We start from the raw sequence: 19,069 nt of genomic DNA, 5'->3' as shown, positions 1-19,069 counted from the left end.
ATAGTGATGTGTTCGATCGAATGGTAGGCATCCCGTGTGGCTATAAACCTTATTACAACATATAAACTTAGGAAAACAAATCTAAGCAAGAGGGTTAATGCAATAAAGTTGTAATTACCTATGGAGACTTTAGCGACCAAGTTTCCACCTTCGTCATCTTCGTCCATACAGCGCACAGAATGAGTCGTACTGTGGCAGAGGCACCTAAAATGGTAGGTGGTGTAATTAAACCCACATAACCCTCCGCTACTCTGGCAGCGGCTGCAGTCGACTGCCTTCCACGTCATCTCAAACCCTCTCCCCAACACCTCCTTCATTCCCGCTGCCTCAACATTCCCGTACCCTCCACCATGCGCTGCCGCCACCTCACTCGATCCACACTTTTGGGACTGCAGGACATTTCCAACTTCAGGGTATTCATCCCGAGGCACAGCAAGAACCGAAGTGTTATTACAACCAATCTTGTACTTTTGAAAAGAATCGACAAACGAAGAGTTGCAGTTGTAGAGCAGAAAGAATTGATCTTGGTTTGGAGCCAGATTAAACTGATCATTAGGGAGGGTTAAGTTGTTGATTGACGACAGGTTAGTACAAGCAGAGTTGTTTAGGTAGTGTGAAAGCAGAGCATTTGAGACAAGAAGAGAACTGGTTTGGTAACTGATGTTGTGGATTATGTAATCGTTACCAGACAAATGGAGAATTGGGTAGGCTTCTCCGTCTTCATCTCCGCCTTGGCAGGAGAGCTCGAAACCAGGATACCCACAAAAGGGTTGTTGCTTGCCTTGGATGTAGAATGGATACCTAATGTCTTGGCGGCCACAAGTAATGGGCACACTGCAGTTTTGGTAGAAAAAGTTCACAGCCAAAACCAATGACGTTTCAGATGACAGGACAAAAATCATGAGGAGGAGGATACAGACGTTTTGATTCATTGTAAATTTTAGAGAGAGAGAGAGAGAGAGAGAGAGAGAGAGAGAGTGAGAGATCATAAGAAGACTCTCGACGAAAACTTCATCGTTGAGGCTCCTGCATCTCTGTGAATCGAAGATGATAGAGTGCCTTCGAATTCAAGCGAGTATGCTCCCTCTTCCAGTTGGATCGTCGGACCAATTTGGTCAGAACAATCAAAAGTGAACAATCCGCATTCAGGAGGATGTGCACTGCTTTTGAAGAGTGGGAGAGAACAGAGGAAAGAAACTCAGAGCTCTCAGATAACCTACTTGTACTATTTCTTCACAGCATGTATGGTTGATTCAGAGACTTCTAATCAACACGCTACTTTACTTGGAAATTTCATATGCAGCAGACAATATAGAATCAAGACTTGACTTGGAAAATTCAGCATACAATATGGAAGTGTTTTTCGCACTTCAGTTTTCTCCACCTGCTCACTATCGTGTTTTTCTGTTTTCTTATTGTGCCTTGGCCCGTTTGTCAGTACGGAAACAAAATTCAGATTACAACCTCACCAAAATCACACTCAGTTGAACAGAATAAAATACAAGAAATAAAGACACCGAGAAATTTACGAGGTTCGGCAAAAACCTGCCTACGTCCCCGGAGAGATATTGCTCTTCACTATGAGAATAACAGTACAAGTACACATGAGTTAAATCAACATATCCCAATCCCAAATCTCTTGCACACCCACTCATAGAATTTTCCCAAGAGCCTCACTCTACCCCAAGAGTTCTTTCACTATAATACTTTTCACTCTAGCTCTCTTGATTTTCTCTCACCCGTGCCCATGCTTTCCCATGGGAGAGCCGAATGCTCTCACCCTTTGGATGCTCTCTGATGTCTTCTCAGGAGAGAGCCAAATCTCTCTCTCTCTCCCTTCGATTCTTAGCAAAATAAATAGCAAAAGAAAAAGGAATCAACTTTCCCTTTTTCCACAAACATCATCATTAAAGTAAAAGCAAGCATCATCATTATGTTTTTACTCATGATGATGTCCACCAAACTTTTGCTTTTACTTTGTCTGCAATTTTCATGCAACCCACACCATGTGATATTTCCACCGAAAGCAAACACATGTCACTTCATTGTTGTTAACACATGACTCATAATTACTCACAAATGTATGAGTCAAACACAACAATCTCCACCTTGGCGAATACACCATGCAAAAATCCTTGCACCCATCACCAAAGTCCATTGGCCTTATGTACCAGCATGCACACACTGAATCCACCTTATTGGTCCTGTTCCGATTCAGTCACTGCCAATGCATGTGCAGCTGCTGCAAGCTAAAAAATCACCATTTAGCTTCAGACAGGATCTCGACATATCCTCGTCTCCTCCAGCAGGTTTTCCTCCTCTTCATTGTCTGCAACCTAGAAACTCGTCAGCGCGCCCGTTTCCAGCAACAACCCATCGAGCCAGACAAAATTCCCACACTTCCTCTTACCTCAGGACCATCTGATCACCTGTGAATCTTATAGCTCCACCTGCTGCAAAACCCCTGCAACACTTGAGACTAAACATCACCAGGAGAAGTGTTGCTTCTGAGTACCTAGAGGGCATACTCGAAGTCTTCCACCACAAACTTGCTACAACCCGGTCTAGCACCTGTAGCACTGTGGACCCTTGCCTCCGGAACCGGATCTGAACATGTTGTCTCTCTCAGATCCTCTTTCCAATTTTCTTCCACGATTCCAACCTTTAATAACTTAAGCAGTCTTGTGCCCACCATTATCCATGGTCTCATTTGTGTATCATTCCACACCAAAGAAGCTTGCACCTGCTCCAAACTTACTGTAACTTTCCATGCAGTAAAGTTTCACAAGGTTCTCGTACGAATCTGAAAGTGAGGGAAGAAGAAAGAGGCCTTTGTCTTCTTCCTCAACATCAACTTTCGTAGTTGATCTAAGCATCCCTGAACACGGCTTCCATTTCTTCAGGCTTCCATTACTCTCATTTACCAAGAGTAAAACCGCCTCTCCCATTAAACTGCTCAACTGAAAAATTCATGGTGAACAACAAATCTGGACCTCCAACGAACCAAAGCCTCCAACGATGCTCTGATACCAATTGTTGTGCCTTGGCCCGTTTGTCAGTGCGGAAACGAGATTCAGATTACAACCTCACCAAAATCACACTCAGTTGAACAGAATAAAATACAAGAAATAAAGACACCGAGAAATTTACGAGGTTCGGCAAAAACCTGCCTACGTCCCCGGAGAGATATTGCTCTTCACTATGAGAATAACAGTACAAGTACACATGAGTTAAATCAACATAACCCAATCCCAAATCCCTTGCACACCCACTCATAGAATTTTTCCAAGAGCCTCACTCTACCCCAAGAGTTCTTTCACTATAATACTTTTCACTCTAGCTCTCTTGATTTTCTCTCACCTGTGCCCATGCTTTCCCATGGGAGAGCCGAATGCTCTCACCCTTTGGATGCTCTCTGATGTCTTCTCAGGAGAGCCAAATCTCTCTCTCTCTCCCTTCGGTTCTTAGCAAAAGAAAAAGGAATCAACTTTCCTTTTTTCCACAAACATCATCATTAAAGTAAAAGCAAGCATCATCATTATGTTTTTACTCATGATGATGTCCACCAAACTTTTGCTTTTACTTTGTCTGCAATTTTCATGCAACCCACACCATGTGATATTTCCACCGAAAGCAAACACATGTCACTTCATTGTTGTTAACACATGACTCATAATTACTCACAAATGTATGAGCCAAACACAACATTTCTAGCCCTAGGATTGAATAAATCAAAAGAAAATCACTTCCGTGCATTTATTTCGTGTTTCTGTTTTCCAACCCTAGGATTTGTTAGAACCCTACTTTAAATCTTCCACAATTGCACAGAGAGATAGGTAACAGAACATGAGAACAACAATACAATTTCATTAACTGCCTTTCTTCTCTTACAATGTACTATTTATGCTAATACGTAACTCTAATTGTCACCACAAGATGATGCCATCTGGCATCCTAACAATACCCCCCTTAAAACCAATCTTACAAGATTTACAATTTCGAACCAAGTACAATTGAAAACCAGCAATAAAACCAGGAACAACACAATCACAAGAATGTATTAAAAGTTCACAATTTCTGGAACTTAAGCTTGAGTTCATGGTATAGTTCCCATGTAACATCATGTTTGGAGTGGTTTTGCCATTGACTAAGGCTTTAGTAGCCGCAACACTTTCTTGATCGTTCTTTTGTCTAAGATTGCAACTGGTGCATCTTGCAAATTCCCAGCATCTGTGATAACTGGCAATGGCACTGTGGTTTATACTTGTGGTCCCAAATGCTTTTTTGGGCAAGAACATGGAACATGAAAATGAAGTATGAACTGAAACACTACACTCATCTAATTGAGTACCCTCCACATTCAAAGCTTGACAATATCTGCAAACAAGATAGTTTTCTGTTCTATCTGGGTTCTGCATCTTTGATGTTTTGCTGCTTATTTCCTCTCTTGGTTTTCCCCCATAAAATTAGCCATGCAGCAAGGCTTGAAACTGAAAAACCTGAAGAATTTGATCTGCAAATGGAAGCTTCTTCTGCATGTGAAAGCTATGAACCATATTGTTGGTACCACACATATTGGGCCTCATACTTTGATACATTGGGCCTCATTACCCAGCCCATATGATTATGTAAAAGGAGGAGCCCCTTATTCTATAAAAGGAGACTCCTCCCCCCTCACAAAGAGGACGAAGAAAACCCAACAGAGGGCAATATCTTCACAAACACAACAACACTCTCTTTCTCCGGGGACTCCCTCTCACCCTTGTAATCCATACATACAGTCAGAGAAATACAATCAGTGTGGACGTAGCCCAAACCTTGGGGTGAACCACGATACATCTTGTGTTATTTACATTACTTGCAGATTCACGGTCAGATTTACGTTGTTCCAGAACCTCCGATTTTGTGTATCAACATTTGGCGCAGTTTGTGGGAAACGATACGAAAAGTTGTGTCGGTTCTCTTTCAGTTTTTCACTTCCCGCCGTGAATCTGCAAAAACCCACACAGAGACACAGACACAGAAAGCTCACATTCAGAGAGCTCTCATCCTCATAGAGCTCTCTCTCTCTCTCTCTCTACAAAACCCAGAAAGCAGAAAAAACAGGGGAAAGGAAAAAATAAAGATCAAAGTTTTCTTTTTTGGTGCATAAGAAATAATGGGGCGGTATCAGCGGCATCACCACCACCAGTGGGGAAAAGTTGACAAGCCTTGTGCCGCAGTAAAGAAAGATGAAGACTCACTGACCACTACCTTTCTAATGGAGTTTGCAAACTCTGGTTATAATTACAAGAGAACAAGTCCCAAGCTTCTCTATCTCCTCTTCATCTCATTCTTCTCTTGCAGCTTCATCTTAGCCCCTCATCTTTTCAACTCCAACACCACTTTCTCTCTCTTATATTTAACACCAATGAAGGATATGAAAGTAAATGTTCCCATGTGTTCTTCAATCTCTAATGCAGCAGAATCCGCAGCCCATATCATCTGGCAAGTAACACCTGGAGAGAGCCCAAAATTACAACCCTCGTTCACCGCCAAGTCACCACCTTCCTGGAGCTATTCCTCATCGCCACGCACCGCCAAGAGAATCTCTTTTTCGACGGCTCCAAAGCCGAGCTCTCGACCCACCGAGCCGTTCTCCGGCTACGATTCTCCGACACCAAAGTTCTCTCTGCACCGTGACGCTCAAGGAGCGGGCAGTGCTTGTCGATGGCACTAGCCGAGTGGAAGAGGACGAGGAGTAGCTTGATCACTCGATCGGGCTGGCCTGCATCGCCGAGCCAGATAAGATGATGGTTGCGGAGTCTAGGTTTTGAGGAGGGTGAGAGAGTTCAGTGGTTTTCGATTTGGAGCGACGTCCATAACGACCTCCATTGGCAATACCGAGATTAGCTGGGACAAATCCACAGCCCGAGTCAATGGACGAGTTAGTCGAGTTCTATGCCTGCTAAGGGAAATATTTAGAAGTTATGCCATGTATGTATGTGCATGGTGTGACTACGTCACTGAGGAAAATAATGAGAGAGTGGTGAGGGTGATTATCTGTGGTGGATCTTTCAACCAAAACGGATCAAAGTGGATCTTTCAACCAAAATGCTGACAAAGGCGCAGTGGAAAGAAAATAATAAAAAAAAAGAAAAGAAAAGGATGAGCTCTCAAGTAAGCGCAGTGACCAACCAACAACAACAGGCAGCTATCAACCACTCTTACAAAGAAAAAAGAAAAAAAACTCACAGATAAGAACACTTTTCCTAACCCTTTTCATTATTAGCTTCCACTTTAATTATTTATGCCACGCCTTGTCAGCCGTGATAATATATATATATATATATATATATATATATATTATATATATATATATATATATATATATATATATATATAAGTACATGTAGAGAGTGATGGTGTGTGGTGTCACATGACATGCACAGTTACAGACGAATACAATATGTGATGATTAGGGCACCTAATGAAACTGCCTGTCATTTTATATCCCCATTGTGGCTAAGATATATATATATATATATATATATATTTTTTTTTTTTTTTTTAATAACCTACACATTTAGGCAATACCTAATATATTGTTGATTTATGCAACATGTCACTTATCACATGGCTGAATCAATTATTTATTTATAGAAGGCACATAGTACAATATTTTGCCTTGACAAACTTTGTCAAATTGATTTATTCATTATACGATCGTACTTATATTGTCATTTATTGTCAGGAATTATTGAACAACTAGATCCACTGATCAACATTGTTGCTTATTAAAGAAGTCTACCAACATATAGACTGATGAGCCACGTGCTCATGGTGATCTCTTGTTTGACCGGACACCCATTTGCTCGGACATTCGTTTATTGGGACACCTATGTGCCTAGACCCAACTTAATGACCCTACAGATAGCCCCAACTCGATGACCCTACGTATGGCCCCGACTCAAAGACCCGACCTGCAGACCCAATCCGCGGATCCGACACATAAACCAATATGCGAACCCGACATGTGGACCCGAGTCATGTCGAGAATCAACTCATATTGAGTGCATGTCGACATAAAGTATATACTTGCAATGAGGAATACCACAAGCCGAGCCGCCTTGCAGCGAGCATAGCCTTTAGCCGAGCCGCCTCGCAACGAGCATCGCCTCCAGCTGAGCAAACGCCTCGCCGCGAGCATAGCCTTTAGCCGAGCAGCCTCGCAACAAGCATCGCCTCCAGCCGAGCAGTCTCGTAACGTGTGATACCTCTAGCCGAGTATTGCTTTATGTTGAGCATTGCCTTGGGTTGAGTACTAATTCAAGACATCTAGCCACTTCGGCCCGTACATGGATTGAATTTGAAGTCTCCAGCCAAAAGACTCTCTTGACTAAAGACTTGAGGGACTACTATTGGTACCACACATATTGGGCCTCATTACCCAGCCCATATGATTATGTAAAAAAAAGAACCCCTTATTCTATAAAAGGGGACTTTTCCCCCCTCACAAAGAGGACAAAGAAAACCCAACATAGGGCAATACCCTCACAAACACAACAACACTCTCTTTTTCTGGGGGGACTCCTCCTCACCCTTGTAATCCATACATACAGTCAAAGAAATACAATCAGTGTGGATGTAACCCAAACCTTGGGGTGAACCACGATACATCTTGTGTTATTTACATTACTTGCAGATTCACGATCAGATTTACGTTGTTCCATGATCATTAACAATGGGGAATGTCATCTTCCCTGCCCTGCTCAACTCAATATACGTACTACAAAATACTCCACCTACAACTATGCAAGTAGTATATGCAACCAACATCACCACCCCAATCATTCCATCTTCGCTACAATCAATATAATTTCCATATTCATTTAGACAAGAGAAATGAGTATTTGAAATAAGAACACAATCACATACATGTAGTCCAGCAACTTCTCCCCCAACTCGGAATGCGGCAATGATAAGCTTTCAGGCGGGCTAGTATCGATATTTACACTTAGCTGTAGCATAGACCCCACCTCCTCTGCAATCCTTTGTTTCTCAGCGGAAACTGCTTTTATTGCCTCCTTAGCTAGTTGCTCATCCACACCAAACGATAATCCTGTATCATTTACTAGTTGGGTATACAAACTCAGGTCAACCTCCTTATCTCCGACAATCTTTAGCTTTGAAATTCTTTCCTCGCCAAGCTTTTCAAGAATTGATCTGCCAATTTGATCCCCACTCTTACTCTAAGTTGTCAATACAACCACATGAATCCCTTCCTTGTATGCATCATCAACAAACCCTTCAACTCCAGGTCGTAAAGTCAATTTGATCCATTGCCATTTTCTTCTTTTGCATAACATTTTTCACAAATGACTCATTCTCGTTTATAGGCATAGAACTAGGCCGACCAATCCGATTAAAATACAAATTCACCATCTTTTCCTCATCATCAGCGCTCTTCCAGAATTTGGAGCCTCCACCCTTATCCCGAATGCCCTTACAATAGCACATGTCACAATGGACAACAACACAGAAACTAGTTTCAAATCTGGAGAAGGTGAACTTACTTCCATTTTTTCTGTTCTTGTCTATACAAGTTTCTAAATGATGCAATCCCAAATAACCAGCATCTTCCCCATCAATGATCATGGAGGAATCACAACTCACCTCACATTTGACCACCTTGGAACAATCAGAACCCAGAACATAATCTTTATTCTTGGACTTCGAATTGAAGAGCCTTTGACTAATTGTCCCACCCTTGTAGTAATAGCCCATGGAACGATCGATAACAACACAGAAACTTGAGTCCTCACAGCTTACCAATAAATCCATTGACTCTAAACTGGAGAGAAAGTTGGTACCTCCTTTATCACGAATGCTCGTATGGTAGCCAAGTTTAATATCAAGAATGTAACCTGAGTTCGACATTTTGTCAAACGGGTAGAGTGCGCGTGAACCAGGCAATTTAGCTTTCTTAAACTCAACATTAGAAACATGAATTTCCAAAATGAAAACTTGGAATTTGCCACTCTTACAATCAAATTCAAGAATAGTCGCTGGTTTCGACCTGAACGGGTAGGTTTCTTCTCCAATTTCAGTAACCCAGATTTTCTTGCACCCAAATTCCAAAGTTTCATCTTTAAGAAATCCTTGAATCATATCATGAGCTTCAATTTTTTCGGAGACAGAACAGGGATGAGACTTGTTACCACGATCACGATCCTCACGCTTTAGTGGCTGAAACGACGAAAATTCGGAACATTGATGAGAACATCGAACCTTCTTGAACTTTTTTAATGTTGGACGTAAACAAGGATGACTTTTGGGCTTGTATTTTGGATGGTACTGAGACAAGAATTCATCCACTTTCTCTCGGGCTCGAACCTTTTCCATGTGGAAGGATTGAAGCTTGAGAACAATTTGATTCGATTTCTCTCTCGAGAGAGAGAGAGGAGATGTAGATTTGATGAACAAGGATTGAAGCTTGAGAACAATTTGATTCGATTTCTCTCTCGAGAGAGAGAGAGGAGATGTAGATTTGATGAACGGCTGATGCGTCGATGTAGGCCGCGAGCAACTTCAATTGAATAAGAATTGAATCAGTGGTAGTCTTGAATTCGGTCCGAAATTTGGCCTCAGAAATCCTGAATTCTTCTTGAGACTTCTTGAACTCGTCGAACTTGGCTTCCCGATTGGAAATCCTCGATTCCATGGTTTTGCAAAACGTTTGTGGCGGTAGACAACGGAGAAGGATTGAGAGGATCGAACGTTTGGCTGTGAAACCCTACTCTACATCCTAATAGGATTGAATAAATCAAAAGAAAATCACTTCCGTTCATTTATTTACTTTATCAAATGAGGTTTCCTTGCACAAGACCTTCCTCAACTTCTGAAACTCACTTCAAATTATTTATCAAATTTACATATACATTACATGCATCACTAGAGTAAAAGATTCAAACAATATTGGCTGGCCTACGAAGACGGATTACAAAAAAATGGGAATACCGGGTTAAAAAGAATGGTGGCGAAACAATGCACAAGCTACCTATGCTACTCTGACTCCGCTAGGGCGTTTTCCTTCCATGGCATCCTTCTTGTTACGACAATCAGAACAGAGGAACGGCCCTTGCCAAGGCTTTGAACTGGTTGAGAAGATAGAACCTGCGTGAACCGATATGCCCTCGCTCGGAGCAAGGTCAACCTGGCATACAGCACACATGAATAGCCCAGATGTTGTCGATTGTGGTGTGCACTCATCACTGCCCAACCTGCAACACATTTACAGGATATAATCATTTTGAGATGTAACCAACCAAATACACGAAACCAAAATACCACATTTCACCAGAAGCCAACAGGCAAATTGAAACTTCCAACAAAAAAATAAAGGTTTCTGATAACTATATATGAAACTCCACTTCGATCTCCTAAACAAGACTAAAGTTAATGACATCATTGAAAAATTTCTTTTCAAATTTAGTAGACAACTGCAGTGTGAAACTTTTCCAGAAAATTTGCATCTAATCAACTAAATTGAGTGAAGAAGGAATCAGCTACCTTTCAGCAAGCATCGCAGACCCTTCTTCAAATAACTCTTCCACAATACCCACAGCCGATAGCTTCTTGGATAGTTTATTAGCAGAATCACGCGACTTCTTTCTGAACAACAGGGTCCTAAGCTTGTTAATCTTCTTTGGCGGAGTTGAAGGCTGTTCGGTAATATCAGGAGGGATTATGTCAACAACTATGCAGGTTGTATCATCCTTCAGACCCCTAGACCTTAACGCCTCCTACAACAAAATCCACCATCAATAAGAAAGAGTTCTAGCCTTTGAGGTTAACGTGCATATTGCAAGAAAATGGCCAAGTAGTTCAAACAACCTTCACAACTTGTCTGGCAGCAAGTTCAGCTGGCAACCCACGGCAAGAATGTGCTGCCATTTCGGAAGATATAGCATCCCAGATGCCATCAGAAGCAATAATAAGCCTCCCACCAGCATTTGAAAGCTTTTAAAACAATATAAGAATGTTAGCTTTCAGGTTAAACTATACCTGGCATTGAATTGAATAAAAACTTGTTAAAAATTGAAGTTCCACGCAGAGAAAGATACCTTGACTTGTTTCACATATGGTATTGGAACTATAAACTCGCCAACATCCATGTCTCCAATTGATCTAGAAAGGCATAAACCCCCAGGCCAACAACGGAGGGGTCCAATCTGTAAATGTCAAAACAACATATATTACACAATGAAAAACATATTTTAATTAAGACTCAGCCACAGAAGTGTTCTTTTCTTTGTTTTCGTCAGGAAAATAAAGCAAAAAGATCTAAAAGCCCTCACCTCTGCACCACCAACAATGCTCAACCTCCCAACTTCCCCACCACTTGCAGCAACACGCTCCCTCCTACAATTACAAAGAAAATATTCAATTAACAAATCCACAGAACAATAAAAAGAGAGGAATGTTAGTGAATTTTAGTAGATACATACTCCTCTACATTTTCTTCCAGTCTATGATCAACAGTTAAGGTGGAAACAGCACCACCCTGAGTATCTAAGATACAACGGGAGTCTCCTACTGATGCAACTGTCACGGTCCATCCATCAACTATTACAAAGGTAGCTGTTGTTCCAGAAGTTTCACCTGGCCACGAAATAAGAGTAGAAAGAATTAGTACATTTGTGCTGAAAAATATGAGAAAAACCAGAAAGCAGAACAAAGACTAAGCAAGTTGTAAATTCCATACCTCTGCTCTGGAAATCCTTATCAGTCTTCACAAAGCCAGCAACCAAGGCTCGAGGTAAAGCTTGGAGCCACTCTTCCCTTCCTAGCCCACGGGGAATAGCACCCAACACATGCTTTAACAAATTCTCCCTTGTATATACTGCTGCTGCATTTCCATTGTGCCCATCAAAGATCTGACAATCAGAAAGAGAACGGTGACTATTATACTTGATTTGCAGTATATTTGATAGCTAAAGGAAATTGGTTTGAGCACACAGCTTCATTCCATAATTAAACCAACAGTACATGAAATTTTCGGAAAATATCTCGCTCACAGCCTATATAGAGTTAAGCACTCATATGTAGAATTCAACTTTTGGGACATTCACCATGGGGCAACACCATAACAGAGGTGAGCTGCCAAGCTCTGGCTCTATAATCTAGTGCAAATATAAGAGAGACTTAGGCTTACCGCAAATGCGGAGAATGCTGATGAAGAATTCCCGGGTACTCGCTGACCATCAGTCTTGATCAGGAAATAATCCTCCCCCTTCCTGGATTGAGCTGCATGCCCATATCTGACAGTTGGCTTCTCCATCTTCTCACTCTTCAGCTCTCTGCTGATCAATGCAGCCAGAGGCACCATATTATGATGCTGACGCCTATCTCCGGACGCCATAACTACCTCACCCCTGTCTTTGCCGGAGGCCCAAGACCTTCAAACTATCTTACTCTTTTCCCCTCAAAAGCATACTAATGCAAAACACCTAAAAGATCCTACAGATTTTCGTAATCAATGGCCTCAAAACCCACGAACTTCTTTGCACAAATAGCACAAAGTCCCAATTCTAACAAAGCAAGATCGAACCTTTCACATGCAACAACAACTGATCTGCATTTATCATAAGACAAAACAAAGAACAACGTCAACAAATTGGTTATATCAACAAATATATGCTGTCAATTGCCAACATATGTAACAAAAACAAAACAGGAAAGATTACATCTTGGATATTCCATCATTTGGCAATCGAAATCATATAAAACAGAAGAAAAATGTCACTAATAAGCATGTATTCAGCTAAACCAGAAGACAAAAAACTCAAATTTTCGTTTTATTCTATATTTTTTCTCACCTTTTCTTGAGGTATTTTCTCGGCAACCAAACAGATGAACAAAGATTCCCAGAAGAATGTCTGACTGAGAAACCAAACGCAGATCCGATTGCGAAGATAATAAGTAACACCAACGACGACGATAACAACAAAAAAAGAAATCACCCAATAAAGAAATCAACACGGTGACGCAACGCGTTTTGGTGACGAGGTATGAACTGTAAGACCCATTAATCAAATCAAACACCCCCAAATCCTTAATCTTTCGATTAAAAAATTGAACTTTGAATTCCTGCGAGTCGGCAGAGCTTCACAACCTTTTCCTTTCCATCAAACACCCACGATTACTAAAAAAAATCCGAACTTTCCGGGGTTAAAGAAGTGGTAGAGAAATTGGGTGGCAAAAAAGAAACTTTTCGATCGAAATCTAAAGAGAAATTGCAGAAAAGTCGATACGGCTGACTATGAAGCAATGCATCCATAAACCCATAATCTGCTTCTGAAAAAAGTCGGTTTCTTTCTTTCTCTCTTTCTCCGAACCAATTTGTTTTCCCCCAAAAAGCCAAAGGCAAGAGCTTTTCTTTTCTATATTTTAATTTTTTTTCCCGGGAGAAAAGTTCACTGGTGTGGAGGTGGGTACAAAAGAAAGATTAGGGTCTACACAGAAATTATGTTGGTTGTTTGTGAGTGCTTTAAAGAAATATCTTTTCAATGTAACTGGTACACATATTACATCACGTGTCATTAAACAAATGGTGTGATATGTGTATTAAAAATTTAATAACTTAAAAAATAAAATTTCTCACCATTCCTATTAAAGCACATAATATATCACTTATGTTTCCATCACAACTAAAAATTTCTCTAAAGACCGGCATCACAAGGTTGGTCGTTTACCTAACAGATCTTCAAGGAGAGTTTTCCGGGAAGTTAATTAATCAAGCTAATCAATGCTAAAGAGTATTTGGTGCACTTTTTACATTTTATTACTGTCGAGTGATATTTTTCTTTATACGTAAGTGAGAAGATTTAAGTTCAATTTTTTCAAAATCAAATTTGAACTTATGAACTTAGCCGACTCTCAACTCTTAGTGTAAATAAAAAATAGCTAGTTCTTTTTTTTTTTTTTTTAAGGATCAACGGATGGCTTAGTTACGACAATCCACCATTCATAGGGCTAAGAAGGCTCACAAAAGCATTTTCGCTCTCATGATCACCATCGTGCAATTCACCAACGTCAAGAATTGAACCCAAAACGTGCCGCTTAACCAGTTTTATAATAAATAAGAAAAATAAACAAAAGTCAAACCTTACATATGTACATTTCAAAGTGAAACTTTGCTAAAACTAAAAGGACCAAAATCAAAATTTGATCCCGATTCCTCCACGGGAGATGATGAAATTGAAGACTAGGGAGTAGGGAGTATGGATACCAAGTGGATTTGGTAACAAAGTTCTTAGGGTTGTGGGATTTTTCTGTGAAAAAAGCTGACACCTGATGGGTGTTTGTGCATGTGTTTCTGTGATGGCGATGATGTGGGCAAGGTTCGCAGAGCTCTCGTTGCATGTGGTTAACTGAGTGCGATTCTGCGTATGCAGATATCTGTAACCCTGTTTACCTGTAGCCTCACAGCCACAGCCTTGTAGGGTTACCCTTTGCTTTTTTACTCGAGGGCTTTTGGGGTCCCCCCAACGCCCCTCCTAGTCAATGCCAATGCTGACGGTGATGCAATTTGACATGGATTGCATATTGTCATGGTAATGTTCTGTCGCTTAATATAATGTTATGTAAATTTTTGTTCGTGTTATACGCTGTTATATCATATATCAAATAGAAACACCACACGACGATAAACTCGTTAAATCTATATTAGTTGTTCTCAAGAGGAGGGAATATGATCATCTTCAAACTCATTCCATCCAAATCCTCCGAATCTTTAATGAAAAGAAGTTGAGATAGCAGCTTTAGAATCCTCCGCCTTGAGATCCGCAGCGATAGCATTGACGGTGAGAAAATTAAGAGAGGCGCGAATATTAGAGGAGACGACTGTTGTCGGAATAGTAGTTGGGATCGAGATTGCTGCACCCAATCCCTTGACCTCCCTACCATCACTCACCTCCACAGTCCCTCCCCAGTCTCTCCCCCTCCCACCCCTTTTCCACTGCATGTTTCCTCGACCTTCAACCCCTCCCATTTTCTTCTTTCTTTCTTCTGGTTCTCCTAAGTCAATTGCCACCGAAGAAGAAGGCAAGATATTGAAGAGGAAGAGAAAAAGTAAGAAAGTTAAAGAGGAAGAATGATCTCAGCTAGACGATTTTACGTGAACGGCTCATATTATTTGATCTTGGGAGTCCGGATGGAAATGATTCAAAGAGGATTTGTCACCAAAGGGAGGACCAACCTTTCTTCTCATCACAATTTTTGCATGCATTTTTTTTGTTTTTATTTGTGGCCCGATGATAACGAAATTGTTAAGTTGCTTTAATTCTTTCCGCGTTGTTGTGTTTTGTGATTAAGTATAATTAATTTGAGGATTAGGTAGGGCAGCATGTGGGTTGTGGAATTATTAAGTTGGCCATACGTATACTGTATTTGCATATGCAGGGTAGGGTTGCAGCATGCAGGCTTGTAGCCCTCATATCCAATGTGAGATCCGAACTCTATCTTAGTTTCATTTCAAATATTGAAGCTTAAATATTAAAATGGTCCATGTGTTTTAGTCAATGGATCAATTTAATCTCTGTATTTTCAATTTAGTCAATTTGGTCTTTGTGTTTATTTTCGTTAGTCAATTAAGGACATTTCCATCTAATTTCTATAAAAAAAATTATAAATCATTATAAACTTATTTATTTGATTTAAAATATTTAAAAATGAAATAAAATTAAAAATTAAAAGAAAAACGATTCTCCTTCCAATTTCCCGACCTCCTTCCAAACATTACACTCTTTCTTTTTTATGTCACAACCTTAATCATTTTTCATATTGGAAGTTTTATCTCTTATATGTGTTATTTCTCATTGATTTGCAATTTTCTGTAAAGAGAAACGGTAATAATATCTCATATATGAAATTCTACTTGGGAAAATTTGAAATATGTCCAATTTTATAGGCTTACTTTTGAAATGGGTCTAATTTTTAGTGATTTTTAACTTTTGAAATATGTTCAATTTTTAGTTACTTTTGACTCATATCAAAAGACCCCTTAAAACTATAGAGTTCCTGACATGTTTTCTTATTACGTATTTACTTACTTAAAACGAAAAAAATTAGAACTAGATTAAGTCGGACCTAAAGGTAAGAAATACAAAAGATAGAAAATGGACGTTTAGTACAGTTTTTAGTTAGAATCGTGAATTGTATAATGAAATTCACATACTTCCTACTATGTGACAGAAACGCTTCGAAATCATGAAACTTTTTCTGAAACACGACGAAAGTTGGATTAAAAATGATACTCGATCAAGATCATAGGGGCAACTAATTGCCCGAATGCTATAAAGCAGCTTGCTAGCTAGGTCTTTTCGTCAAATATTTCCCAGCATGTTAAAGCTGCATCAGTTGAAATTGAAACCTGAAACCATGTGTGCATCAAACTCTGGTATAAAAGTTACAGTAACTCAAATTTCTATTAAGATACTGTAAGTGATTTGATTTGTCATCAATATTCTTTAAGTAAAGGACAAACTCCACCAAGCATGCTTTACCTTTCCGTGTGTGTGTTACCATATGTATAAACCTTCGTTACCTGACAAAAAACACTGACGCTAATGTATGCATGCACTCGGTGATCTAGCAGAATTTCTTACTGAAGAAACAATTATAGTATTTAGCAGAGTGAGCCAGAAAGGCACTAGGATGGTTCCACGGCCATTCTGACATTTTTATTTTTCACGCATAAAGGTTTTTTTGTAGGCACAAGGCTCCAATCTGATTTTTTACTTTAATTTTTTTCATCGAGTTTGATTTGAGGTTGATGACTCCTATAGAGTTCAGGTATTATGTTGCTTGTGAGCTTCGATGAGGACTTTGGTATGGGGATCAGTGGAGAGAGAGGAAGAAAGTCAAAGAGTATTGAGGTTTAGGTTTGAGAAATAAGTTGATGAGGACGACATCATACCAGACTAAACGACATTAGTTGGTTGCTCACCACAAAACAGTGTAATTTTTATAAGATCAAAGGAGCGTTTTGGATTAAGACATTTGAGCCTTTCTCATGCTAAAATTCTAAACCCACTGATACTTACAACTTGCAAGATCAGTATGAGTGTGAAGCCGCTGTGTGTCTGTGGCCGCAATTAGAGTAGAAGATTGTGAATAATATTGAAATTGCAATATTTAATTCGAGTACATAATTAATGAATTGCAGATGGGAGGGTTGTGGTTGGAACGGATGCGTCTGGTAAAGGTTTTAATAGGCATCTCTGCTAAGTGTTGCATCGCATGAGAAATGAAGGAAATTGTACCGAGTACCCAATTGATAATTGATAAATGGGAGAAAAACTTATAGTAAGCGTTGTCGATCACGTTATTCGTAAGTACCTTTACAAATGCGTGAAAATTTATATACTTTAGTCTTGTATGAACTCGTACAAATTTTATTCAATATGAGAATTGCCCTAGTTAGACAATTTTGTCAAAGTTATTCTTTATACCTTTTTCTTCTTGATTAGGAGAAGAACAACTTCAACAACCTCTTTCTAAACTGAGATTTTGGGAATCTTCCAGTAAGTGCGTTGGATCCATCATCCACATTCATAGTAGATTTTTTAGTGTACCCGAAATACAACCAAGTACCAATTGTCCCCTTTTTAAAAAAAGAAATACGGCTTAATACTGCTGTATATTAAGTTTCATAATACAATTAGTTAGAAATTTTAAAAAGAAAATTCTACCAATTGTATTATGATGTTTAGTATACCGAACCGTGTTCTTGGCATCGAAAAATTTCTCCACATCCACATACTGTTCTGCCTTTGAGGGTTTTATTTTTAGAAAATAAAATTAAAAACATAATCTTTATTGGTTTTGAGCAACTGGGCAAGGGATCAGGATCCTCTCCTAAGCAAAGGGTGATGATTTTCCTGACCAATCCCATCGGGCAGTTGAAATATTATCCAACGGCTACAATTATTATAACTTTTAAAGGGGCTCTCTGTTTGTAACCGTTGGATAAAATTTCAACGGCATGATGGGCTTGGTTAGGAGGATCCACACCCTTTGCACAAGAGAGGATCCTGATCCCTGGGCACGTACAGGCTGGGATAATGGGGCTATCTGGGCCCTACACGCATTGCCAATGTGCCATGCTCATCCCCACGTACGATGGTCAGAAAACCACTGCGTACAGTCCTGGGCCCCGGAAATCATGATATCTTTGATGAAAGATGCCCAAGACATTAACTTGTCTGGCAGGGCCTTTTTTGTGATGGTTTTAAGCCCACCAACCATAACCTTTTTCGTAACAATGAGATAATATAATATTGAGTTTTTTTTACATAACATTGTACAATTGACTCAGGACGCCAAAGACGTTGTATTTGTATCATATAAGTTGTTCTCCTATTCTTATGTAAATTTAGCGTATATGCTTTTCGGGAAAGGTAATATGCCAAAGGTGCACTCTGGGCTGAATTAGTTGGGCCTCTCTAACTCGACGACTTTGGACCCCAAGAGACGTAGAAAAGTCCAACAAGCTTCTTGTTTCAATGTACACACAAAATATGCGACATTGTCAAATTAAAGGCACATTTTTATTTTTTGAATTTTTTATAAACGCAATTGAAATACTTAAATCTATTGAACTCTCTCTCCTCGTCAAGCAGGCCAAAGTAGACACAAGAATTTGTCTGAGCGATGAAATCCACCATTGGCTACCTCACCGTATACAAAAATAAAAAAACAAACAAAACAAACAAACTTTTTTACATATTTGTCTCTCACAAGTCAGAGCACAACTTTTAAATTTAAAAAAAAATAATACTATTAAGCGCAACTAAGTTGGTTAGAGTAATATAGACTTTTATGTACTTAAAAATGAAATTTTGTTTTCATAAAATTTACAATAGCAAACTCTACAAATACTATGCATGTGTTTAGGGCTTAGGAGGAAGGTATATTGCAATATATAAGGAAAAAAATGTAAGGAGTGTAAGGAGAATCTAAAATGTGAATTGAATTAGTGCCCTTGGTTTTATATTAAATATTAAACCTATTTGACACCACTTTT

General features: G+C 39.6%; 2 protein-coding genes and 1 pseudogene across 4 annotated transcripts in view; all 3 read right to left on the bottom strand.

The window, feature by feature from the left end:
- LOC126608790 (rust resistance kinase Lr10-like) overlaps window positions 1-19,069 on the bottom strand; it is a 43,569-nt gene that overhangs the window by 1,220 nt on the left and 23,280 nt on the right. The window contains exon 1 of one of the 3 annotated variants that reach the window (XM_050276784.1): window positions 119-2,012. The exons of 1 other annotated variant lie outside the window; for it this stretch is intronic. In XM_050276784.1, coding sequence (XP_050132741.1) covers window positions 119-989 — 871 coding nt within the window. In that variant the 5' untranslated portion in view covers window positions 990-2,012. Of the gene's footprint in view, window positions 1-118; window positions 2,013-19,069 lie in introns of those variants that run through there. One more of the 3 variants, XM_050276785.1, reaches the window with a different exon arrangement.
- On the bottom strand, window positions 7,539-9,658 carry LOC126608797 (uncharacterized; annotated as a pseudogene).
- Window positions 9,802-13,469, bottom strand: LOC126608801 (probable protein phosphatase 2C 15). The gene is made up of 9 exons (XM_050276803.1): window positions 12,861-13,469; window positions 12,197-12,616; window positions 11,747-11,918; window positions 11,490-11,643; window positions 11,340-11,403; window positions 11,106-11,213; window positions 10,876-11,001; window positions 10,552-10,784; window positions 9,802-10,262 (listed from the first exon to the last, which is right to left on the bottom strand). Exons 2-9 carry the CDS (start codon window positions 12,401-12,403, stop codon window positions 10,040-10,042), a joined length of 1,287 nt encoding a protein of 428 aa, XP_050132760.1. The 5' UTR covers window positions 12,404-12,616; window positions 12,861-13,469; the 3' UTR covers window positions 9,802-10,039.

This window comes from Malus sylvestris, chromosome 16, assembly GCF_916048215.2.
Source record: "Malus sylvestris chromosome 16, drMalSylv7.2, whole genome shotgun sequence".
Classification (NCBI taxonomy): Eukaryota; Viridiplantae; Streptophyta; class Magnoliopsida; order Rosales; family Rosaceae; genus Malus; species Malus sylvestris.
The sequence above is the reverse complement of the archived record's forward strand: the minus strand, read 5'-3'. Positions and strand labels throughout refer to the sequence as shown.

Bases quoted from the DNA above. Each gene is read 5' to 3' on its own strand.
- LOC126608801 (XM_050276803.1), bottom strand. From the start codon at position 12,403: ATGGCGTCCGGAGATAGGCGTCAGCATCATAATATGGTGCCTCTGGCT. The intron at 11,644-11,746 runs GTATGGAATTTA...TTTCGTGGCCAG, and splicing joins TAAGGATTTCCAGAGCAGAG to GTGAAACTTCTGGAACAACA. The intron at 11,214-11,339 runs GTGAGGGCTTTT...TGACATTTACAG, and splicing joins GCATTGTTGGTGGTGCAGAG to ATTGGACCCCTCCGTTGTTG.